The 27,592-nt window shown below is 43.6% G+C and overlaps 1 protein-coding gene across 2 annotated transcripts in view; it reads right to left on the bottom strand.

Annotated features, from left to right (window-relative positions):
• Positions 1-2,806: 2,806 nt before the first annotated feature.
• Positions 2,807-27,592, bottom strand: part of LOC307033159 (storkhead-box protein 2-like) — a 100,358-nt gene continuing 75,572 nt past the window's right edge. For both annotated transcript variants that reach the window (XM_079671514.1, XM_079671515.1), the window contains exons 3-4: positions 10,782-13,173; positions 2,807-7,217 (exon numbers count right to left, since the gene is read on the bottom strand). In XM_079671514.1, coding sequence (XP_079527640.1) covers positions 7,013-7,217; positions 10,782-13,173 — 2,597 coding nt within the window. In that variant the 3' untranslated portion in view covers positions 2,807-7,012. The remainder of the gene's footprint in view (positions 7,218-10,781; positions 13,174-27,592) is intronic.

Genomic DNA, 27,592 nt, shown 5'->3' on the forward strand with positions numbered 1-27,592 from the left:
CGTGCATGATAAAGATGGCTAGTTTATAATGGATAATCATTCACAGTGCGTGTCAGTGTGTATGAAGCAGTGGCGGTTCTATTCCAATTTGACTGGGGGGGCCAGGCTGGGGCCAGTTATTTTCTGAGGGGGGCAAAATAAATGCAGGACGAAAAAGACAAAAACAGTATGAAGTAATTGCGCATAAAAAACAATGCAATACAGTTATTGGTATTTGTTTCATTACACATTATTATATGCTTACCTTTAACCTTTGTGTGCTGTTTGGGTCTGTGGGACCCGTTTTCAGTGTTTACTAAAAGACAATGTATGTAATTTAATTATTTTAACCTGCTTTATTTGGGGATGGACCTCACATCCTCTAGGGAAGGTCCACCGGGAAGATTTTTTTTTTAAATGTTGAAGTTAAATGCATCAATCTGGTACACTTTGAGCACAAAATGAATTTATGGATACAGCTCTCAACACTCATATGAAAGGGAGCTGTATACTTTTCAATAATCCAAAAATCTTTAGAATATGATCACAACCAATAACAAATAACTTAAACTAGTTTACTCTTATCTTATGTTACCTATAGCATTCTTTCTTTTTATTTATGCATATTTGACTAATCACTCCTCTTTTAAACTGTTTTTTTTGGAATTATTTCTTACTTTATTTTTTACAACTATATTAAATAGATAAAGCTCTCTCTCTCTCTCCCTCCGTGGCGATGAAGGCTTGCGTTAAAAAAAACAAAACAACATATTTGTAAAGTGGGGGCTATTGAGGGCTTGCGAGATACCGGTAGCTCGTGATCGACGTGTTGAAGACCCCTGCTCTAATGGGTCCGACTAATGACAAATATAGTTAGTTATGCCTATTCGAAAGGAGCCAGTTGAGGTGGTTCGGGCACCTAGTTAGGATGCCACCTGGGCGCCTCCCTAGGGAGGTGTTCCAGGCACGTCCAGCTAGGAAGAGACCAAGGGGTAGACCTAGAACCAGATGGAGGGATTATATCTCTTCTCTGGCCTGGGAGCGCCTTGGGATCCCCCAGTCAGAGCTGGTTGATGTGGCCAGGGAAAAGAAAGTTTGGGGCTCTCTGCTGGAACTGCTACCTCCGCGACCCGACCACGGATAAGCGGGAGAAGATGGATGGATGGATGCCTATTCCGTCAGCCAAGAAATTAATTAATCATAAACTTTTTTTGTTTTTAGTTTTTTCATTTTCAGGGGGGCCAAAGTCAGTGTTAAGGGGGCACTGGCTGGTGGAAGTGTGAATAGCCCCCCCCCCGGCATGAACTCACTTCCAGCTTCTATAGCAATATTTTTCTGCTGACCCGTATACTACGCATCCATAATTGAGTTCTGATCTTATCAAAGATATATAAATATTCCTCAGCATACTCCTACTTGCTCCCCATTTAGACATGTAATTTTATTTAGAACCACCTTACATTTCTTATATATTTTATTCAAATGTTCACTCCAGGTTAATTTTTGGTTCTCTCTTCATATTTATGCCATTTTCTCTTATCTTCTGCCTAGTTAATAGCACTACCATTGTCTTCCCACTGCCCACCTAAATCCCCACGCGTATGACTATTTTTGAACCACCCTAATTGCTTCTTTTATCTTCCATTAAATCAGTAACATTTTCAAACCTTTTCCATGGTGAACATGGGCCAATAATGCTCTTCCATTACATGTCACTTGTTGACACTTTTATCCAAAGCGACTTACATACATTCAGTACTGTCGGCAATCCCCACAGGAGCAATTTGGGGTGAAGTATTTTACCCAGTGACACAACTACATGCTGACTGCAGTGGGACTCGAACTTGCTACCCCCTGATGCAAAGTTCAGCGCACTACCCACTGAGCCACAGCCTCTTCCAATAGTATACAGTAGCTGAAATTTGTTACAGAATAGATCTGTAAGCATAATTGAAAATATGATAAGCCTGAACCGCCCAGAGGAGTTCTACCTGATACCGAGACACTCCTGCTGTTCCTAATGAATGGTGCCCTCTGTTTTTAGTACAGGAAGTACTAGCATAGGCATACTGAATCTTAATTTGATACACATTTTCCCTCAAATATTGTTTGTGAAAAAAGATTGTACAAGTGAGACAGAATAATTGATTCTAGAGCTTTAAGCAACTGTTAAATGATAGAAATACTTTAATGTGGATACAATGCATTCTGTCCACTGTTCTCCGTTTGTCCTGGTTGTACAGTGTTTACTCTAATACCACAATTAAATACAAAGTTGAATATCTACAGAACATAATAATAGCATAACATTATAGTAACAGCTACATGAACAAACCCCCAGAACTACAGTTACTGTAATAATAATGTAAAAAACAAATTGCATTTTTTTTGGGCAACTAGTACCTTTATTACAGTGATAGATATGAAACTGGGAGACAGGCGGGATGGCATATGGCAAAATCCGAGACGGATTCGAATCCGGGACAAAACCCCAGTATATGGGCCGCCAGTTCTACCAACTGAGCTAAAGTTTACGGCGGGCCTAATGTTATATTTATTATGGATATTGTCATTTTTGTTAGGGAAGGAAATGCCTTAAGGACATTGCAGTGTGAAAAGCTGTTACGTGGTTGTTTTGTTTGAGAATGTGTGCAAAGCCAATGCAGTGACACTCAATATTCCAAAATGAACTGTACAAATTATTTGCACACTGATAAGTGTTAACTCATCATTTATCTCCGATGTGCCCTCTGAGGAGGTACTGCGGATATTGCACAGGTATTGTGAGGCTTATATAGCGTGTTAAAAAAAGAAACACACACAGTGGTTTAACCAAACATCGTTATTTTATTATCTTAAAAAGTAACACAATCCCAGTAGGGTATCACATACACTACAACAACGGTAACACCAGAACTACACATCAAAGGGACTTTCGGATAATATAGACATTTTAAAAAAATCCCTCTTTTTATTGTTTAAATTATTTGACTAGGCATGACAGATAAACATCATTTACAGGTATGACATACCGTCACCATTAGAAACAATGTTATTGTTGAACCGCCATTTTCATAAACCACCGCCGATGTTAAGGGAAGACATTTTATGGACTGTCAGTGTAGAAAAGGGATGGGGGGTTACAGGACTGTGTGGTTGATGGGGGGGCCACTGGACCAGACAGTAGCAGGAGGACGTCGGGAGGGGCAGTGCACTCGTCAGACAGAAATGAAGGGAACCCATGACCCCCACCAGGCAGGGGACTATAGCCCTGTTCTCCTGGTGGAACCGGGATAAGAACCCAGTGTGGCTGTGGAACCGGAGCTGAACTCCTGAGCTGGGGCGTATACACATTATACTCCACTGGAGTGGTTCACCAATGATTAGTGGTACATTAGGGTTTGGAAATAGAGTATTTGTGGGTAGGGGGCTCCTCTCAATGGAAAAAGTGGAACAGAGACTCCACCATGACTAACAGAATGACTTTCTGAAGTCAATAGAATAGGGGATAAGAAGGTATCATTGTGATCGGACCTGTTCTGCCTTTAATCAGCATCAGAAGCCTGTTGACATTGTAGGCCGTTGGCTATAATGCCAGAACAGAGAGCTGAGGCGTACTGACACCTGGGTGTTTTGGTCCCCAATTGGATTTTAGTACCTAGCACCCCAAGGGTGTACAAACCATGAACAGCTATGGAGCAGACTGTAAATATCGTTCAATTGTAGAACAGAGGTTAGAAAATTGATAGAACTGTGATCATATTTCAAGAAAGGAAACATCAGTCCTTTGGGAAAGTTAGTAAACTTCAATGTAGGTGTCTGTTTGATCAGGAAAAAGTAAACCTTTAAGATGGTACTCAGAACTCCCAGTGTTGAAATTGAGATCACTAAAAAATGGGGGGGGGGGGGGGGGGGGGGGGGGTGTCAGAGAACGTTGTAGTAAAGTTTGTTCCAGGCATACTAAACCGCTGATGGGTACTAACAGATACACTTTGAGGGTCCCTTCCCCTGCAGCTCAGGTCTGGGGGTCCTGCAGACTGTGTGCACATGGAGATGGAGACGTGGAGTCCTCCTGTGTGCATCCTCACTACATCTGATTTGTACTTCTTTGTGCCTCGTCACAACGGTCTAGCTTGCATAGCTGTATGTCAGGACATATTGTTACATTGGTGAGAAGGCCAACACTTATTGGGTCTACGTTCCTCTTTTAGAATCAGGGGGGGGGGGGGGGGGATGCAGCTGAACCACAATGCTTTCATGTAACATAAGAAGAAATGTTGTTAGTGAAGAAAGGGAAACGATAGGGAGTCCAGCACTTTGATGTGTAGCATGTTAGTGTGTGTGTGTGTGTTTGCAGACATTCACAGGCTAGAGGCTGATGACAGTGTGTAGTAGAAAGGACAGGCTGTGTTTTTGCTGCTGTGGAGGTAGTTGTAGAGGAGCAAATATGACGACCACACTGGGATGACGGACAGCTCTCTGAGCCTATAGGAGGATGGTAAACAATTGACCCATAGGGCTGCAGAACTGGTTAAAATGAGACCATACATTTGGAATGTGGTCTCATTCCACCCCCCCCGTGCAATCGTCAGCGGAGCCCCAGCATCCTTCACTGTAATCCCAGGCCGGGTCACCCTGCTTTAACAAATGGCCATTGCCAAAGTCTGCAGGTGAAACAATATACACGTGAAAGCAACCCTTTACTATATTCCAACTCTCTCATCACCCTTTTTATTATGACTATTATCATGGTCGTCACTGACCATAATACATTTTAGCACCAGGAGTGAGAGTGGCTCAAGGATTTAATCCAAACAGTTTGAAGAAAAATCAAGTAGTCATGAACTTGATAGAAATGTAAATTAATGTAAACTAAAGAAATACTGAAATCAAAACAAAGTCACATCCCTGCTTGTTGTGTAGAATACTGGTCTGGATGAGTATTGTGGATCTCATATTCTCTGTTGGACGCTCAGCCCCGCGAGTGCCACACAGCTGCTCCTTTTCAACGTGTAATCCTGATGCAGGGAATCCAAATTTCACTTAATTTAAAATGTACTAAGCAATTACTGGTCAGTGATATTTACTGCTTTAAAAAATCCCAACTCTTCCCAAACAGAAGCAACTCACTGTTAGCTTAGCAATGCTTAGCTGTGGAGCTGGGCAGGGATCATGCTGCTCCTCAGGTCCACTGGCTGCAGCCTCACACTTCCTCTCACTTCAACCAGATAGAAATAGAAGCAATGGTGGGAAACCAAACTAATTATTTTCAAATGTTCTGTGTGCTCTTTGAGTCATAAAAGTTGATCGAGTTCCTGCTCTGACATTTCCAGCCTCCGAGCTGCTAAAGAGTTCAGAAACCCTGAAGGCCTTACTCAGGTATGAGTGTAAACTTAGCTGCTCATTGACAATTGTTTGCCAATGTGATGAAAGTGAATACATGTGGATAAACTCAATATAATAGCGTCTACTGACGTGTCAACATTGATGTATATCAGTTTAGATCAGCATGGATCAGTATAGGACCTCAGGAGCTTATATCTGAACACCGCTGCAAAGTGGCTCTATTAACAAAGTAATACTATAGTTTTGCCATATGTACATTAAGACAAAATAACAATACGCAGCATATCGTTAATTATTAGATTCAGGTTAAATGTTAATAAATATAGGGATTTATACAATATATAAACTCATTTACTTTGTGTAAGGTATGTATATTCTGAATATTCCTTTTTATTGATGTCATGGCAATTTTATTTTGTATTTCTTTCAAATAGTGTCCATTTGTTTTTCTCTCTGCTGCTTTAACATGTACAGTTCTCCTCAGAAATGTATAAAGTATTCTCTACTGCAGCCCTGAGAGCTGTGCAGTACTTTGAGCTCTCTTGGCCACCGTACTTATCTGTTCTGATAGTGGCGTGGAAAAGAGTGGGTGACGGGCGGACCCTGTCCTGACAGAGCTGGGACAGGAAGAAGCTGCACCCAGCGGAAATGAGGGCTAACATAACAGAGAAAGTGGAAGAAGATGTGTCCCCATCAAAGCCTCAACAGTGTGGAATCAACGTGTCCTCCCTGGAGCTGTCCATACATCGACAGCACTGCACTGTTCAGGCAGGCACACGGGCATCATGGCATCCAACAGATACAAGACATGTTCAGCTTCAATGAGTTACAGTAAAAAAGCTTTTCTATCCCCTCACATTGTTGATAGACTTTGGAGCAGAGTTGGAGTATTCAGTGTCGTTTGTTGTGGCGCTGCACCTTGCAAAGTGTCTGCCAGTGGTGAGTTTAGAGAGGCGCTAACAGAGACAGGTGAGTCAGCTGGATCAGTGGTGTGTGTGTGTGTGTACCATCAGCAACAGTACGAGGAGCAGCGCCTCATCAGTGTGTGACACCACGAGACACCACTAGAGGGAGATGCACTGATCTGGAGCAGCTGGAATGAGAGTGGATATAACATGACCTGAGATTACATATTATGCACACACACACACACACACACACACACACACACACACACACACACACACACACACACACACACACACACACACACACACACACACACACACACACACACACACACACACACACACACACACACACACACACACACACACACACACACACACACACACACACACACACACACACACACACACAAAAGTGAACGACACAACAGTAGTGTGTAAACTAAAGGCTGTATAATGATATGGTCAGTCTGCCAATTGGCCTGGTGTGTGTTTGTGAGAAAGGAAAGAGCGAGAGCAGTTTCATGTTGGCCTAAACCGCTCTGTTTGCATCTGTCTGTCTGAATGTATGTATGTGTATATGTGTGTGTGTGTGTGTGTGTGTGTGTGTTTGTGTGTGTGTGTTAATAGCTGTAGTTCACAGCGGGCCTGTGGCAGCACACTGGTTCAGTTCCGCAGTCTGTAGATGTAACAGTCCTTTGGGGGGGGGGGGGGGGGGGGGGTTCATTTTCCGGCCCCTCCCCGTGGCCCCGGTGCTGCACCCAGCCTCAGTCCTGCTCCTAGACACTGGTGATTGATGCAAGGCAGGCGCTAGGCTTCTGGAGTTTCTCCGGTTGGGTGCCTGCAGGTTCTGGGATGGCGCGGAAGGAGAAGGGGGGCCCCGTGCCGGTGGCGATGCCGAGGTGTCCTGGACTCAGAGCCAGGTTCTGCCGACGACTGCTCTCCACTATGGAGGAGGTGTTGGAGGCCAGGCTCTCCCTGGTCCTGCAGACAGACACACACACACACACACACACACACACACACACACACACACACACACACACACACACACACACACACACACACACACACACACACACACACACACACACACACACACACACACACACACACACACACACACACACACACACACACACACACACACACACAATGAGATGCTATAACATCACTGCTGCAGGGACAGAGACACAATGAGACGCTGTGACATCACTGCTGCAGGGACAGAGACACAATGAGACGCTGTGACATCACAGCTGCAGGGACAGATACACAATGAGACGCTGTAACATCAGAGCTGCAGGGACAGAGACACAATGAGACGCTGTGACATCACAGCTGCAGGGACAGAGACACAATGAGACGCTGTGACATCACAGCTGCAGGGACAGATACACAATGAGACGCTGTAACATCACAGCTGCAGGGACAGAGACACAATGAGACGCTGTGACATCACTGCTGCAGGGACAGACACACAATGAGACGCTGTAACATCACAGCTGCAGGGACAGAGACACAATGAGACGCTGTAACATCACAGCTGCAGGGACAGAGACACAATGAGACGCTGTGACATCACAGCTGCAGGGACAGATACACAATGAGACGCTGTAACATCACAGCTGCAGGGACAGAGACACAATGAGACGCTGTGACATCACTGCTGCAGGGACAGATACACAATGAGACGCTGTAACATCACAGCTGCAGGGACAGAGACACAATGAGACACTTTAACATCACTGCTGCAGGGACACACACAATGAGACGCTGTGACATCACAGCTGCAGGGACAGAGACACAATGAGACGCTGTAACATCACAGCTGCAGGGACAGAGACACAATGAGATGCTGTGACATCACAGCTGCAGGGACAGAGACACAATGAGACGCTGTGACATCACAGCTGCAGGGACAAAGACACAATGAGATGCTGCAGGCAGCACAGCACTACATCAGGGTCATTCACATTAACGGAATATAATGCACTTTTCAGGCATTCTGTATTGCTTTCAAATTTTTATTCTACCAAAGTCCAAACTTCACGCATTTATTGTTAAACCGCTGAGTCAAGACTTACTCTGCCTTGCTCTTTCATGTACTCTGTTTGTGTAATTAACGTATTTAATGCCCAACAACGAGAGTGTAACACATCCGTCCTTTAAACACTACCAGGTTCTCCTTAGCCTTTACTCCCTGTATGTCTTCTTCTGCTATTCCCTTTAGTATTTACTCCCTGTATGTCTTCTTCATATGTTCCCTATCATTTCTTCTTCTTTTTTTTATCGTTTTTTGTTCTTTTTTCTTGGGAAAGTTCAGCCATCATGAATCTAGTTTCGTGAGCTCTACAAATGAACATTATAAAAATAGCCCATGATGTTCATGATAGAGTAATGGACAGGAGAATGTATGTGTTTTTTTGCCCCAGCTGACATAAATTGCCCGGACTTGTTTCTGAAGATTGATATGACTGTGTGTGGTCCTGTGATCAGTACCCCTATGTTCTAGAGCAGGGGTGTCCAAACTTTTTTCACAGAGGGCCACTTACAGAGAAATATACGACGGGCTGGGCCGCTCACTAGAGGTATATTGCCTCATAAGTTATAAGTTAGAAAAATCAATCAAATGTAGTTCAATTATGATTGATATTGATGAAAAAAACACACAGCTCTCCGTAGGGTTTCATCTATTGTGTAGGCAGCTCATTCCTTAAAACAGGAGGCTCAGATTGCTTATAATAAGAGGAAATATGAAGGGTATATTTCAAGGTTGTTATGTAAATGTGTTATTGGGCTTTTTTCTCATCAAGTAAGATTTGTTAGAAAATGTTTTCAACTTTAAAGGTGGGGTAGGTAATTTTGGAGAAACCAGCTTGAATTAGAAAATACACAGCCGTGAAAAATCTGCCACTTCCTTAAAGAGCCCCTCCTCCAACACACACGTGACCAATGAGGGCACGAGATAAGTTTGTGCACAGATGGAAGGCTGACAGGCAGGTAGGCAATCCAGTTATTTTAGCCGGGCCGGCTAAAATGATTGGTCGTGCTTTTTACAGTACTACGGCTTCCACAGATGACATTTTTTTTAATGGATTTTTTGTCAAAGCACTTTCATTGATTCATTTCATTGATATTCATTGCTATCGGGATGTTAAGAGCATTCCATGGAATACAACAAAAAGTGTATCTCGAGCCGGTTTCTCAAACTTACCTACCCCACCTTTAATTGACTGAATTTATTTGAAATGCGGGCTTATTAACACATGAATACTGTGTTATATATTTGAACATATATATTTAAGAAGTACAATAGCAGATGTTTAATTAGCCATATTTCCTGCGCAACAGCAGTAATTAATGTTTCAAAGTTTCAAAAATGCTACAACTACTGTCACAAACTAGATGAATGTGAAGTATTTTGTTAAAGGAGGATGAAAGCGTAAATAAGGAGCACTATTGGAGTGACTTTGATGGTTATTGGACTCAGGATTCATTCATTTGGATTCCCGCTGTATGGAGAAATTAAAGGACGGCGAAAGTGGAAACAATTCACAAAGGGATTAAACTGTTTAAAACACATGCTCAAAGTAAGCCGGATTTTGCCGATGTGTTTATGTGGATTCAAAAGTCGTAAATAATCTACAAAATGGAGGAGACCGATCTGATCGGAGCAACTGTGACGAAATAATCCAACTGAAACCGGCATGGACAATGTTTTAGAAATGCACTTATCCAGACAAGCCTGGTTTGGACACTTTACGGGCAGAAGAAACATTTCTATTAAAGAAACAATTAAACATTTCTGTCTTTTTATGCCTATAATAGCTACTAACTTGAATTTGTATTAAAATTAATTAATCAATTATTTTTTATATTTTATTGTAATGTAGAGACAAGGCTTTTAGCGACAATCATGTATTGCGTTACAATTACAATCGCGATACTATGCTATATCGATTATTTCCCCCACCCCTACATTCACCCATTTGGATTCTCAGGGCCGACTTTTTCACAGACCAAAATATCATCTAATTAATAAGATTCGACAAAAAAAATAGTAACCGATCACTGGTTAGCAACTACATAAATGTATTCATTGCATGTGTACAAATAATTCAATTGTACCGTGTCAAATCCTTTCCTTAGTTTTAGAAGTCTACATTTTGTAGTAATCTAATTGAATAAAAAAAAGCACACAGTTACATTTAAACTCTGCATTTATTTAATTAGATTTGGTTAAATGCTAACTCTACAGGTAGATGTGGCATCCTATCTTATTTCAGATGGATTGACCCAGATTCTGTGTGTTGAAAAACGACTTACAATACTGACTGCACAAAGTAAGACATGCTTAATACATGCAAAATGATCATCACCGTGTGCCATTAGTTCTAAAAAATATTCAGTTGATGGTTAAACTTAAAAAAAATGAATGAAATTATTTTTAGTAATGGAAAACGAGAGTTTAAGATCGGCCTAAATTGTACGGAGCACAGAAAGGAAAGTGTGAGTGTGTATGCAGTGTGTCTGTGCTGCTGTTACCGTGGTGAGTTGAATCCACTGTCCACAGTGACTGAGCTGGAGTCCATGCTATCCAGTCGAGCAGAGTGGGCTGACTGCTGGTTCTGACTGGGCTCTGGAAGGGTTTCTTTAACACCAGGGAAGGTGAGAGTTCTTTCAAACCTCCTTTGTAGATCCCGCTCCTTCTCCCTCTCCAACAGCCACTGCATTGTCCCTGCCCCCCCGCCTCCCATCCCAGCAACACCCCCTCCAGCATTCCCGGCCTCTCCTCGACTTTTAGTCCCACCCTCCTCTAGTTCATCATCATCTGAGACATTGTAGTAGTCAAAGGAGGCCTCTGCAGCACTGGTAGTGGGTTCAATCCCCTGTGGGGGGGCGGACGGTGTGGCCACCAGAGGCTTGGGGGCATCATAGGCCTCCTGGGAATCCAGAGCATCGCAGGATAAGGACAAAGTAGAGGAGGCGAGGGCCGGGGCTTTTCTAAGGGAGCTGTAGCCGGGCAGGGGGAGGCTGGGAGGGGGTTTGAAGAGTGTGTCTTTACTAAAGATTTCCTTACGTTTCTCCTGACCCGAGGAGGCACTGTGGGGAGGTCTGCCATTAGGAAGAGGGGGGTCAGGGAGGGAGAGAGGTATTGGAGGCAGACTGCCACCCTTAGGACCCAACTTTGACAAGTCCTCCTTATTTTCAAGGGGATGGGGTGTCTGTCTGTCAGCGCTGCCTAGCTTCAGTCCATCATGGCTACTCCTGCCCAGGGTACCCAGGGAGCTTGCTGCTATGAGAGCCGTCTCCGAGGACCCTGAACACTGGAAGTAATCGTCGGGTGGGAGGGCGCAGAGCAGGGATTTGGGTGAGTATGCAGGCAGGCTGTCCCTGCTCTTACTCTTCTCTAAATTCCTTCCACCATCCAATCCCAGAGAATCTGCAGGCAGTTTATTCGAGGGGGGGGTGGCACGAGAGTAGTGAGAAGTGCTCTGATTGGCTCGCAGTGTGCCATCGTCAGTATAGTACCGGCTCCGCTCGTCGTAATAATCAGGTGGGCCAATCAACCCTGCTCCAAGAGGTCCTTTAGAATTGTCCATGGACCTGGAGCGCTCCTTGGCCTTGTCGCTGCGCTCGTTTCTGGATTTCCTCTCCTGGGTGTGGGAGTGGGAGCGGTGGACTTTGGAGTGGTGGGCTGATGGGCCGTGGCTCGGCTCTGGGAAAGGCATCTCTGTGCGCCGCTTAGCAAGTTCCCCGGACACATCCCACTCTGGTGTAACAGGCAGGTGGGAGGACTCCAGGATGTTGGGGTTGCTGTGTGCCAGGTGGAGGCGGGCTCGCTGCCGATCCATGGCCAGGGCGTGTTCCCTAGGCGACCGAGCCAGTGAGGACGAGTAGGCTCTGTAGTCCCGGTCCAGCTCCAGGTCGCTCGGTTCGCCGCGGGACGCCCTCGTCTTGCTATGTGAGCGACTGAGTTTGGTCTGAGACTGCTTCCTGTGTCTCCCCCCACTTCTTCTACTCCTTGAGCTCTGATTGGCTGACGACGCTTTGCTCCTTTGAGCACGCTCTTCCTCGAGGCGCTTCATGACGGCTGTGTGCCGGGCGAGGTTCTCCACCGTGAGGTCAGGGTTGATTCTGCGGATGATCTCCATCTCCACATGGCGGGGCAGCTGGCTGGGCGTCTCCTCGTCTCGCAGCGGCCACTCTTCAGGCGGGAACTGTGCGGAGAAGGTGGCCAGCTGCTTGGTCTTGTCCTTTTTAAAGCTTAGACGGAACAGCTTCAAACCAAATTTCCGACTTCCTGTCCCACTTCCTCCACCTGCTGGTTTTTCTATCTCTCCCCCTCCTCCTCCCCCACTTCGATGCTTTGTGAGCGTGTCCGTCTTGAAGGGGAACCCAAGGGTGCTGCGACTCTTTTCTGCGTTGCTTCCTGCTGGCTGAGGAGGGGTTTGCGGGGAATGCGGAGACGAGTACGCCTCCCGGTGGTCTTTGGGAGATCGACGCTGCAGGGTGGTGTGGTGGCTAGGGGGGTCGTCTCCACGGTAAGTGTTGTTGTAAAAAGGATCCTGACCTCCGCCCCCACTGTGGTTCTGGCTGGACTTTGGGTGTGTTCGTTCTCGTACGGCTCCAGAGGTGGAGGGCGTGATAGTGCCAGAGAGGGGGGAGGTGCACTGTGTCTGCTGATGCTGCTGGTTCTGGTGCTGCTGCTGGTTCTGGTGCTGCTGCTGGTTCTGGTGCTGCTGCTGTTGGTGGCGGTCAGCGGATCGCTCGTCTAAGTGGTACCACTTGGAACTGGTTCGGATTAGGCTCGGTGTGATGAAGTACGTCTGGGGGGTTACGATAAAATATCCATCGGGGGTTGGGTAGATCTTCCGCTCACGGACCAGCATGCTTAGCGTGTGGTGCAGAACCTCCTCTGTTGGGGTGGGAACACCTGGGAAAAATGAGAGACAGGAAGCCGTTAGAGCAGGTCCACATCATCTGTTATTATGGTGAGCTCAGGAAAACATCCTTCAGGAGGTTTTCATGAGAAAAGCCCATTTTTGTTTATATATGAAAACATTGTCACACAGTCAAAGTAACATGTGCTCATAATGCTAAGCTCAAGTGACAAAAGTGATGAAACCATATCCAAACTTCTCTTCATCTAGCCTGGGCTCTCTGGAAGACCCTTGAACAAAGCGCTTTCTTTTTAAATATGTTTTTTCCTGCATAGAATATATAGAAACATATATAATATACCACATACATTTGGAATTCTTATTATTGGAGCAACAATCAACTTATTAAGAAGTACTTGAAACATATCAGTTCACAAAGACCACAGGAGAGTTGTTTCTAAGTTCCAGCAGTAAGACCGATTGAGGCCTGTTTCTGACTGATGTGTACTGTACAAATCCCACACAAACACTTGTAAAGCCTCTTACACACCAAACTGACTCCGACGGAACGTCGCCTCACGTCTCCTGCCATAACCCTAACCCTAAGTTGCACGTATGAACTGCGCATGCGTGAGTGGCAATAACTCTCCTTAACAACAGGCGGCGGTAGTGTGTATTCGTCATTCAAAAGAGGCAACAACCAGAAGACAGACTGCGTGATACACCGAGAGAAGAAGAACAGACTGTGTGATATAAACAAACAACAAATAGCTTGTGGGTTCCATTTTCACTCTACAGCGAGAAGCTCATGTGGCTTTCCCGAACCTGTGTCAAGAGCTGGAGTTAAATGAAATCTCAGATTTGCCTTCTTAATAGTTTGTTTGGGTCCCTCACTTCCGTTTCGCTTCTCATGCACTGATTCGCTAAGCTGAACAGCCAATCAGAGTGATTTCTTTGGCCTTTGGCCTCCCGATTCAACAAGTCGGATCGGCGGCGGAAGGTGTCGGCACGGCCGAAAAGACACGACGGCGCAGTACACACCAATCTGAGTAGGGCGACAGGACATTCATCGACGGCCCGACATCTATCCACGCCGATAATCGGCTTGGTGTGTAACAGCCTTAAGAGACGAAGACTGCAAACAAAGGTCTTGATATACAGCCACTTTTTCCACAATAAAGTTCCTCAGGCTGGAATATTTGGAATCTGCCGTCCTCTTCCTCTAACAGTGGGTGCATCCACTTCACTTTACAAATGTCCAGATTTAGCTTTATACCTCCTCCTATCTCTCCTGCCCTTTCTCTTTCCTCCAATAACCTTCCTCTCCCTTTGTCTCTCTTCTCTCAGTATCTCCTGCTCTCTTCCCCTGTCAGTCCCGAGGTATTACTGCCAGTTACATCATAGCAGCCTTTCAGCCCGGCAGAGTGATGCAACGCGGGACAGACAGACTGCACCCTGCTCCTCCGTCCCCTTCCTCTCCATCTTGAACATGAGAAGCCTGAGCAGAGGAAAAGGAAGTGGAAGCAGGCTGTGTGTACTGGAGTTACATGCCAACACTCACACAATAACACGTCAAAACATATGGTATTATAGAGATCCCTCTGGCATCAGGGGACCACCACTCATCGCCTTTTAAAGAGGAGACTGAGTTGAAAGTGAAAGTTTTTTTCAAGGTGGAGGAGGGAAGTAGGTGATGGATGTATATGATGAAAGAGAAAAAGAAAGAGCGGCAGGCTTTGATGGAGCGATGGAATTACAACTTTTGTGTCAAAAGGGCCGAAAAAAATATTTTCCATTGGGAAAAAGATGTCTGTAAATCAGAGTATCTTCCGAGTATGAACACTTTAGTAGCCCTTATTTACTAATTTGGGCCAGAAAGATGCACTCATCAGAATCAGAGTTCCTTTATTTGTATTTATAAAATGTCAATCTCATTCGCTCTATTCATTCCCCTGACTGAAAAACCCTAATGATAACAAATGCTTTAACTTTACAAATAGTCTCCTATTCCTCCATTTGAGATGATGACATGATAGTATGTATACATTCTTATTTCCTACAGAAAACAACGTTGATGTTATATGTCAGTTTATAGGTTCCAGCTTCTACCCTTTTAAAAAAAGAACAATAATTGAACATGTTGTAATGTTATTTACTCTACTTCATAGCCTCTGACGTCAACAACCTCATTAGCTCTCCTGCTAAAGCCTCTTTTTGATATCATTTACCAAAACAAACAAATAGTATTTTAGTGCACCAAGAAAATATTCAATGGGGGAAATGTAGTTAGCAGGCTGAACAATACACTGCACATAACGTTGGTCAGTTTATCTCACAACACAGAAGCTACTCATCCACGAATGAACAGTGCGTCTTACATGACAAGACTTTATTTCTGATTAAATTCATAATAAAGAGCACACATTTGATAAATGCATGGACATACTGACTGACAGCTAATTGAGGTTTGTCAAACAGTAACGTTACACATTTGACTTGAGTTTTTATGTGTTCAAAAGAAGGCTGTTAAATATAGAATGAGTACTTTTACTTTTGGTACTTTAAGTATATTTTGATTCTTATACTTTTGTACTTTTACTTGAGTACAACTTGTAATGCAGGACTTTTAATTGTAACAGAGTATTCTTACACTCTGGTACTTCTACTTTTACTCAAGTACAAGATCTGAGTATTGCTCCCATCTCTGCAAGACACATGAGCCACTGAAAAAGTATTTGGGATGGTTTCCCCCATCCTTTGACACTGACAATGATCCACCACCATCCTATTGATATGAAATCCTGTTCGACTAATTATCCAATAAGAATGGATCACCTCTTGTAGGTATGTTTCTGCTCTTTTCTTTGTTCTCTAATGTACGACGGAGTATTAGGGCCACACTTACGTAGGGAAAAAAAACAGAGAGATTTCAAAAATAAAGTCGTAATAATACGAGAATAAAGTCATAGTTACGAGAATAAAGTCATAATATTACGAGAATAAAGTCATAATTACGAGATTAAAGTCGTAGTTTCACAAGTGACTTGAGAAGGAGACAACAGCAGCGTCCTGCAATAAAATGAGGAATGTGGAGCATCTTGTGAAGCAGTACTTTAGTTTAGGTTTCTCAAATAACTAAATACTTAATCTTTTGGCACATCAGCATCAGATTATCATAAGTATTAGAACTTTGAAAAGGTTGGACAAGAAACTATGTCTATTGTTTCGAAGAAAGAACCAAACGGACTTGGAGGAGATTGTCTGCTTTCTGCAGGAGGAAATGGCTGGTTCTGGCCGACTACAAGGCTATCGTTGGTTACATCTACGAGCTGTTCAAAGGGGATTTGTTGTTTCACAAGAAACGATGAGACTTGTAATCAAGGCTTTGAATCCAGAAGGAGTGTAGTGGAATCGGAATGAGCTCCCCATTGAAATCAGGACAGCAGAAAGATTACACATCTTCCGGCGCAGACTGAAAACTCATCTCTTTCGACTCCACTTCGAGCGATAGAATTACTAACAAAGAATTGCTAACAAAGCACTTATATACTAATAAATAGACCCTCCAGAAAAACGCGATTCTGCGTTTGCAGAGTTTACCGCATAATCAGCGAAATGGCGCAGATTTTTAAAAGGCCGCATAATCCCCGCATTTTTCCACACAAAGTTGAGGGGAAAAAAAGTCTTCACGTGAAGTAGTGATGATGATGACGTGACGTCATCAGCTCGCGCATCACAGAAGATAAACAATACCATAGAGTGAACGTGTGGAACTCACACGAGAGAGAAAACACCAAGATGAAAAAATCTGATCCATCTCATTTACCGACGAACATTTCTGCTAAAGACCGGGAAAATCAGTACCCCAATGTCTTTCACGAAAGTGGGGGGAAACTATTCTGCACCCCGTGCAACTGTGTGTTGGAGCATAAGAGAAAGTCGACGGTGACGACCCACTTTGATTCATTCAAACATTCGAAAATGCTTTCTGCTGCTGCGGACAAGAAAGCCAAACAACTCACGTTCACCGAGGCATCAACCTCCAAAACCCTTTCGAGGGCTACAAGAAACGAAGTGAGTAGCCTACAAGATTGAAGCTGGTCAGATAACGAACGAGTAAATGAAAACAAAATGAGGCGGAGAAGTGTGTGTGTGTGTGTGTGTGTGTGTGTGTGTGTGTGTGTGTGTGTGTGTGTGTGTGTGTGTTTAAAATAGCCCAATTGCTTTTACAATAAATAAACATTGAATGTGTTTATTGAAAAGGAAAGGGGTTTAACGTTAGTGGCAGGTTGTGTGTGAGAGAGAATAAATAAGACAGCCATATATTTAAAAAAAATCAATTCTTTTTCGCAACTTTCCGCATATTTCGCAACTTCCCGCAATTTCACCGCATAAAATCACATAAAACCCTGCATGTTTAGTCGCATAATCAAGGATTTTTGCCCAAGTTTTTCTGGAGGGTCTAAATAAAGGACTGGCTTATCTAAAGCCAGTTGAGTAGCACTTGAAATGTTTTGGCTCTATGAAACCTGATTTACTGTACTTATATGATTCTTTTTTCTTCAAGTTTGTATCTAGTTGGTCGAATGAATGAATGAAAACTTTATTACAGACTCTCAGGGTCCAGATAAAAGACAAGACATTACATATGCACTTATTGTACGTCGCTTTGGATAAAAGCATCAGCTAAATGCAATGTAATGTAGTCGGCCAGAACCAACCATTTCCTCCTGCAGAAAGGAGAAGATCTCCTCCAAGTCCGCTTCTCAAGTCACTTATGAAACTTCGACTTTAATCTCGTAATTATTACTTTATTCTCGTAACATTACGACTTTATTCTCGTAATATTACAATTTTATTCTCGTAATTATGACTTTATTCTCGTAATATTGCGACTTTATTCTCGTAATTATGACTTTATTCTCGTAATTATGACTTTATTCTCTTAATTAGGACTTTATTCTCGTAATTATGACTTTATTCTTTCTCGTAATGTTACGACTTTATTCTCGTAACTATGACTTTATTCTCGTATTATTACGACTTTATTCTCGAAATCTCTCTGGGTTTTTTTCTGAGCGTGGCCCTAATACTCCGTCGTACTAATGATATCATATCAGTGAGCTCCAAAGCTTTCTTTGCCCTTCCCTACTAAAGACATCTATCCTCTCTTAAAACTAAACTAACTGTAGACATAGGGAGTTTATTTATGAAACATGATGTCCACCATACAGTCCTACCCTGTTCCTTAGTCAAAGTGTCTCTCAGTAATAAGTGTGAGTATCTCTATCTCTTGAATATCTCTCAATAGTCTAGGTGCCAGCATAGTGAACCCGGAAATGTTGAGTACCCCAAAGTTTTATGATAAAAATGTATAGTACGGGTCCTCAGCTAAGAAACTGCCTGATGCTAACCCGCATATGTTGGACGATTTGAACATCCAGCATAAGTTGTGTTAATTAGCATTATAGCCTTTGTAAACAATAGTAACAAAAAATGGCTTGACCAATTCTGGAGTGTTTCTTGGGGTAATTAAGGATGCTGAATCCATTTCTCACATTTTCAGGATCAAAAATGTTATCCATTAGCCATATTTGTACTCTCAGTGGGCTGATATCATTGGATACAGAGAGCACAAGATGAAAGTTATTATCTCTCCTGTGGAGAATTGTTTTTCCAATAAATAGACAATCTGTTCAATCCAAATGATCCAGAGTCCCCTACTGTAAGTCTTCAAAATCAACACAAAATTAAACAAAATCAGCCCACAAAATAAGAGTAAAAATATTGGCATTTTCTGGTTAAAACTGCCATTCTTGATCCTACATGTCAGAAATGGATTCACCATCCTCAATAACCCCCAAAACAAAAATGGTCCAAATTGGCCAAGCCATTTCTTGACTTTTGTTCCCATAGGCTATAATGCTAATTAATGCAACGTATGCTAATTGTGCAAATTGTCCAACATATGCAGGTTGTCATCCAGCAGTTTCTATGTAGTGGGGGGCCGGACTATACATTTCTAACATAACACTTTGGGGTACTCAACATTTCCGGGTTCACTATAGGGCTCTATGAGCTGGAAACTAGACTATAAACTTAGCTTGAACTTTAATGTCTATTTAGGAGGACTAGTAAAAGTAGATTCTTCTAGATACACCGTCCAGTCTCTGTGAGCATCCACATCCGGCAGCTCACCCTACACCCGTAACAACATGTAGTCCTGAATGTACAGACATGAGGCTGTAATCAAAATCAAACAGACATATTTCACAAATCATGCACTTTCCCTTAAAGTAACAAAGAAAGGCCAAGTTGTTGTTCAAATTGGGTTACTAGGTGGTAAATACAGTAGGAGATGATGGACTGAAGCGTGAGGCTGACTGTGTGTAGGGGATATAAAGCTGGGGGGAACAGGTATGGTTTATTCACAGTCTGAGGAGACCACTGAGCACAGACTGACACATTAAAAACGAATTGATAGATTACATAGTAGCTGGGCAGACAGCTGTGTGTGTGTGTGTGTGTGTGTGTGTGTGTGTGTGTGTGTGTGTGTGTGTGTGTGTTTCCTATCATTACATCATACAAATGCAGTTTCTTTGATGACATGAGAAGATTCTCTAAAAATGGAACATGGAACATTACTATTAACTGTCTGATCAATATTTGATTTGATCAATATGTTGATTGACAAATTGCAAGCAACAATTATTAGGATTGGTTTATTGTATAACATATGCTTTCTCTTCTCAGGAGTTAGCTTTAAACTAATGTTGCTGCTTTTCACACATGTGTTAACTGAATATATTTGGGTTATTGGTCAAACAAAACAAGATGTAGAATTATTACTTGAGTATTGTGTATTCTACTGTAGTAGAATTTTTTTTTTCCTTAATTATCTGACTACACTGAGGTCCAGGCACATTTCATTCAAAGCAACACTCACTACACTGAGGTCCAGGCACGTTTCATTCAAAGCAACACTCACTACACTGAGGTCCAGGCACGTTTCATTCAAAGCAACACTCACTACACTGAGGTCCAGGCACATGTCACTCAAAGCAACACTCACTACACTGAGGTCCAGGCACGTTTCATTCAAAGCAACACTCACTACACTGAGGTCCAGGCACGTTTCATTCAAAGCAACACTCACTACACTGAGGTCCAGGCACATGTCACTCAAAGCAACACTCACTACACTGGGGTCCAGGCACATGTCACTCAAAGCAACACTCACTACACTGAGGTCCAGGCACATGTCACTCAAAGCAACACTCACTACACTGAGGTCCAGGCACGTTTCATTCAAAGCAACACTCACTACACTGAGGTCCAGGCACGTTTCATTCAAAGCAACACTCACTTCACTGAGGTCCAGGCACGTTTCATTCAAAGCAACACTCACTACACTGAGGTCCAGGCACGTTTCATTCAAAGCAACACTCACTACACTGAGGTCCAGGCACGTTTCATTCAAAGCAACACTCACTACACTGAGGTCCAGACACGTTTCATTCAAAGCAACACTCAATACACTGAGGTCCAGGCACGTTTCATTCAAAGCAACACTCACTACACTGAGGTCCAGGCACATGTCACTCAAAGCAACACTCACTACACGGAGGTCCAGGCACGTTTCATTCAAAGCAACACTCACTACACGGAGGTCCAGGCACGTTTCACTCAAAGCAACACTCACTACACTGAGGTCCAGGCACATTTCATTCAAAGCAACACTCACTACACTGAGGTCCAGGCACATGTCATTCAAAGCAACACTCACTTCACTGAGGTCCAGGCACGTTTCATTCAAAGCAACACTTACTACACTGAGGTCAAGGCACATGTCATTCAAAGCAACACTCACTACACTGAGGTCAAGGCACGTTTCATTCAAAGCAACACTCACTACACTGAGGTCCAGGCACGTTTCACTCAAAGCAACACTCACTACACTGAGGTCCAGGCACATGTCACTCAAAGCAACACTCATTACAGTGAGGTCCAGGCACGTTTCACTCAAAGCAACACTCACTACACTGAGGTCCAGGCACGTTTCACTCAAAGCAACACTCACTACACTGAGGTCCAGGCACGTTTCACTCAAAGCAACACTCACTACACTGAGGTCCAGGCACGTTTCACTCAAAGCAACACTCACTACACTGAGGTCCAGGCACGTTTCATTCAAAGCAACACTCACTACACTGAGGTCCAGACACGTTTCATTCAAAGCAACACTCACTACACTGAGGTCAAGGCACGTTTCACTCAAAGCAACACTCACTACACTGAGGTCAAGGCACGTTTCACTCAAAGCAAAACTCACTACACTGAGGTCCAGACACGTTTCATTCAAAGCAACACTCACTACACTGAGGTCCAGGCACGTTTCACTCAAAGCAACACTCACTACACTGAGGACCAGGCACGTTTCACTCAAAGCAACACTCACTACACTGAGGTCCAGGCACGTTTCATTCAAAGCAACACTCACTACACTGAGGTCCAGGCACATGTCACTCAAAGCAACACTCATTACACTGAGGTCCAGGCACGTTTCACTCAAAGCAACACTCACTACACTGAGGTCCAGGCACGTTTCACTCAAAGCAACACTCACTACACTGAGGTCCAGGCGCGTTTCACTCAAAGCAACACTCACTACACTGAGGTCCAGGCACGTTTCATTCAAAGCAACACTCACTACACTGAGGTCCAGACACGTTTCATTCAAAGCAACACTCACTACACTGAGGTCAAGGCACGTTTCACTCAAAGCAACACTCACTACACTGAGGTCAAGGCACGTTTCACTCAAAGCAACACTCACTTCACTGAGGTCCAGACACGTTTCATTCAAAGCAACACTCACTACACTGAGGTCAAGGCACGTTTCATTCAAAGCAACACTCACTACACTGAGGTCCAGGCACATGTCACTCAAAGCAACACTCATTACACTGAGGTCCAGGCACGTTTCACTCAAAGCAACACTCACTACACTGAGGTCCAGGCACGTTTCATTCAAAGCAACACTCACTACACTGAGGTCCAGGCACATGTCACTCAAAGCAACACTCATTACACTGAGGTCCAGGCACGTTTCACTCAAAGCAACACTCACTACACTGAGGTCCAGGCACGTTTCACTCAAAGCAACACTCACTACACTGAGGTCCAGGCGCGTTTCACTCAAAGCAACACTCACTACACTGAGGTCCAGGCACGTTTCATTCAAAGCAACACTCACTACACTGAGGTCAAGGCACGTTTCACTCAAAGCAACACTCACTACACTGAGGTCAAGGCACGTTTCACTCAAAGCAACACTCACTTCACTGAGGTCCAGACACGTTTCATTCAAAGCAACACTCACTACACTGAGGTCAAGGCACGTTTCATTCAAAGCAACACTCACTACACTGAGGTCAAGGCACATGTCACTCAAAGCAACACTCACTTCACTGAGGTCCAGGCACGTTTCATTCAAAGCAACACTCACTACACTGAGGTCCAGGCACGTTTCACTCAAAGCAACACTCACTACACTGAGGTCCAGGCACGTTTCATTCAAAGCAACACTCACTACACTGAGGTCCAGGCACATGTCACTCAAAGCAACACTCATTACACTGAGGTCCAGGCACGTTTCACTCAAAGCAACACTCACTACACTGAGGTCCAGGCACGTTTCACTCAAAGCAACACTCACTACACTGAGGTCCAGGCGCGTTTCACTCAAAGCAACACTCACTACACTGAGGTCCAGGCACGTTTCATTCAAAGCAACACTCACTACACTGAGGTCAAGGCACGTTTCACTCAAAGCAACACTCACTACACTGAGGTCAAGGCACGTTTCACTCAAAGCAACACTCACTTCACTGAGGTCCAGACACGTTTCATTCAAAGCAACACTCACTACACTGAGGTCAAGGCACGTTTCATTCAAAGCAACACTCACTACACTGAGGTCAAGGCACGTTTCACTCAAAGCAACACTCACTACACTGAGGTCAAGGCACATGTCACTCAAAGCAACACTCATTACACTGAGGTCCAGGCACGTTTCACTCAAAGCAACACTCACTACACTGAGGTCCAGGCACGTTTCACTCAAAGCAACACTCACTACACTGAGGTCCAGGCACGTTTCACTCAAAGCAACACTCACTACACTGAGGTCCAGGCACGTTTCATTCAAAGCAACACTCACTACACTGAGGTCCAGACACGTTTCACTCAAAGCAACACTCACTACACTGAGGTCCAGGCACATGTCACTCAAAGCAACACTCACTACACTGAGGTCCAGGCACGTTTCACTCAAAGCAACACTCACTACACTGAGGTCAAGGCACGTTTCACTCAAAGCAACACTCACTACACTGAGGTCCAGGCACGTTTCATTCAAAGCAACACTCACTACACTGAGGTCCAGGCACATGTCACTCAAAGCAACACTCATTACACTGAGGTCCAGGCACGTTTCACTCAAAGCAACACTCACTACACTGAGGTCCAGGCACATGTCACTCAAAGCAACACTCACTACACTGAGGTCCAGGCACATTTCACTCAGAAATATCCACACAATTTAGCCTCTGTTCACATAGGCTTCATCGGAATAAACTGAAAGCTTTAGAATATAAATAATAAGCTGGGCTTTTGCTTTTTAGACCCCTCCACATTTGTACTCAGGGCTCTCACGGCACAGATCTAGTTTTATTGTTTGAAGACTAGTCAAACATTTGTGGCTGACACCATGGTCCCTTTGTTAAAGTGGTAGGGTTACCATCACTGCATTAGGCAGAACATTCTTTGTGCACGATATTTTCAGAACAATTTACCAAATGATCCAAATGCTAAGGGGTGGGTCTATTTCCAATAGTGGTGGGGACATCAGTGTTTCCCCTAGGTTTACTGCCTTGGCAGGGGGCTGCTCGGGTACCCCACATTTTTTTCTCGTGGCACCCGAATTTTTTTTATCCTCTGGAACAGAGAGAGGAGCTGTGGATTATTGTTATTGATATCGTACAGTAACAAAGTATTTGTACATTAAATTCAAATTCAAACTGTATTCCCTTCTTATCATGTAGCCTACACTTCTTCCTTTCATTGATACATTTAAATCACCTGACTACAGCATATAACATACCTGCTGCAACCCTGTGCTGCTGCTGCTTCTCTCTGCCTCATCCTCTATTGCTGGAGGCAGCTCCACCTCATCTGATCTCTGATATGAAAGCAATCGTGTTATGATCATATTGAGCTATTGGTGTGAGTCTAACATTAAACAAGCAGTCTGCTTGTCATACATTGCTGACTATACATTTTAAGTGGCAATTTGTTGAGTCACTGCCGCAAAATGCCGGTAGCATCAAGCTAGCAAATCCTGCATTAGCCTCACATCAACAGGTGTAGACAGAACATCCAATTATCCTGAGCTAATTTACTGAATAAACCAACTCACATCTCCTGTCTTTTCACCCAACTCATTAGACTATTCTTCTGCTCGCGTTTCATTGTTGTTTTCTGTCAAATTCAAGACTGTAGTTCAAAACCGCGGTACCTGCTCACCATCTGTGAGCTATTTTTAGAATGCGCACGCTACGTTCGTTGTCGCGTTCGCGCGCGTCTACCTGGGCAGGCTGTTTGTGTCCTTCTCCCGAGACGATAACGGCTTGCGGTTAAAAAATAATAATAAACAAATTTGAAACTGGGGGGGCACACAAACGGGCAGACAGCAGAGCTGTTGTTCTCCTCCTTTCCTCCGCTTTTTTTTTGTTGTTTTTTTTGTAAATAGTGCAGGTTTTTAACCCTAGCAACAATGGACTCTGTTTAATAAAGAGGGAAATGGCATTTAACAAGGAAGCTCTTAATGGTTTAACAGTTCACTTTTTTTTTCTTTTTTTTTAAATTTTTTCCAGTTATAAAATAAACAGACATTGCTCCAGATAACAAACCGTACATCAAAACATGTAACAACAAACAACTAAAGAAAATGTAACGGGGGAGGGGGGGGGGGGGGTGGATGCAAGGATGACTTCCTAAGACAGCTGATTGTGACATACACAGGACATTACATACACAATACATTACACATTACACAGGAGATGCCATATTGACAGGGTTAGATAGGAGAGCTGCGGACAGTGAACCGCGATCCTCCTGTCTCCCCTTAAAATCCCCCAGCAGAGAAGCTGCACGCTCCATGTTCAGTAGGTCCAGATACTCCCTCAGCCATGAGTCCCTAGTAAAGCAGGCTGGTTTGCGTTCCTTCCAGTTTAATAGGATGAGTCTTTTTGTGGCTAAACAGCCCAATGTCCAGAGCCGATCGGTAGTCCTTGCAAGATTGCCATCTGGCTTGAGACCCAGTAGACATGCAATGGGACATGTAGGGAAATTAACTTTTAAAGATTCAGACCATAAGGATATTACTTCTGACCAAAGTTTTTTTTACCGCTGGGCATTCCCAGAGTAGGTGCAACAATGTACCTCGCTTGCCACATTCATGCCAGCATAAGTCTCTGTGTTTATTGTCCATCTTGGATTTTGTAACAGGGGTGATGTAAGCTCTATTGAGAATTTTGAACTGTATGATCCTGAATCTTACACATTTAGAAGAGAACATAGCTGACCTCCAAATGAAGTTCCATTGTAAAGCAGACAGAGAGATATTCAAGGCATGCTCCCAGGACAGTTGGACAGGAGAATAGGTATTCGGGGCAGCCCTAGATAATAATTTATAAATGTTAGAGACCACACCTGATGATATGATTGCTTTCTTGAGGCGCTGGTCCTCTTCCATACATGAAGCAGGCATGGCTCCCTCCTTACATTTTGTACTAATAATAGATGCTAGTTGTGCATATGATAGAAAAGATGAGCCTGAGAGACCATACTGATTTTTGAGTTGTTGAAATGGAAGGGTTTGGTCTCTATATATCTGTCCAATTGTAGTAATACCAGCCTTCTGCCAGATATTATTACTTAAAGTGCCTCCTCCTGCAGAAATACAGGGGTTACTCCAAATGGGGCAAGATGGTAAAGAGAGCCCCTCTATGTTGAGTCTCCTGTGCAGTTGCTTTACAATAGAGCATGAAAAGCAGATGATGGTATTATCCATTGAGGGTGGTGGTTTTGGGCAGTACCACATTGATGCCAGAGATATGTTTTGGTTTACAGACATGATGGATTGCTCCAGCCATTGCTAACTGCCTACCGAAGAGGCACTTTTGTACGCCCACGATAATGGATACTTTGCATTGAAGGACAGATAATACTGGAATACATCTGGGACTCCCAAACCTCCCATTGATCTTGGAATGATCAACTTATTATGTGCGATTCTGGGTTTTTTATTATTTCAAAGGAACTGAGTGAATAGGGGTTTGATATCTTTAAACCATTTTAGTGGGAATTCAAGAGGGATAGAGGAGATAATATGAGAAAGCCTTGGGAGAACATTCATTTTCAAGGTTTCTGCTCTGCCCCATAGAGAGAGTGGTATGGCCATCCACCTGTTGATGTCCTCCTTAATGGACTGGAAAATAGCAGGGCCGTTAAGGCTAAAGATTTTAGAGATAGGAGAGACGATGTTAATTCCCAAATACCTCATTCCATTTGTTTTCCAAATAAAGGGGGTGCTCATTAGGTTGTGTTTATATGTATATGAGTTAAGTGGGATTGCTTCACTCTTGTTCCAATTTATCTTATATCCAGAGAAGCTGCCAAATAAACGTATCATATCAAGAACTGCGGGTATAGAGAGTGCTGGCTTGCTCAAAGTAAGAAGTATATCGTCAGCGTACATATTTAATTTGAATTCGTGTCCATGAATGTTCACACCATATATGTCACCATTAGCGCGAATTGCACAGGCTAATGGTTCTAGAGCCATAATAAAAAGTAGGTAGATGCACTATAGATGGAACCACCTTCTCCAAACGGAGTGCCAGTATCTTGGCTAGAATCTTGTAGTCACAGTTTAGAAGGCTTAAAGGGAGGTGGTTACCCATCAGAGAAGGATCTTCCTCCGCTCTTGTCTCTGATTGTGAGTGTGTGCATTCGTGTGTGTGTGTGGGGGGGGAGGGGGAAACAGAGCGGAGGGAGAATGTGAATACGCAAGGCAGTGGACACTGAAACATGCACATTGGATAAATAACATAGGCGTTTAGTTTATTTAATAAAAGAGCACATGTTCAATGTGAAACGTGACCGTAAATAGATTACTTCAGTTGCAATTTGGTGCTATATATATATATATATATTTTTTTTAAATAATAATTTTTAAAAAATTAAATAAAAAAAAACAACAACAAAAAACACCTTGAATTTCAGGCAGGGCGCGGGGCTCCGTTGGCAGGGCGCAGCGCCCCGCCAAGATAATGGTAGGGGAAACACTGGACATGTCCCAAGCGTCCACAGTATAAATGACGCCTATGGCTGACACAGTACTGTAGT

The sequence above is a fragment of the Notothenia rossii genome, assembly GCF_949606895.1.
Source record: "Notothenia rossii genome assembly, chromosome: 3".
Lineage (NCBI taxonomy): Eukaryota > Metazoa > Chordata > Actinopteri > Perciformes > Nototheniidae > Notothenia > Notothenia rossii.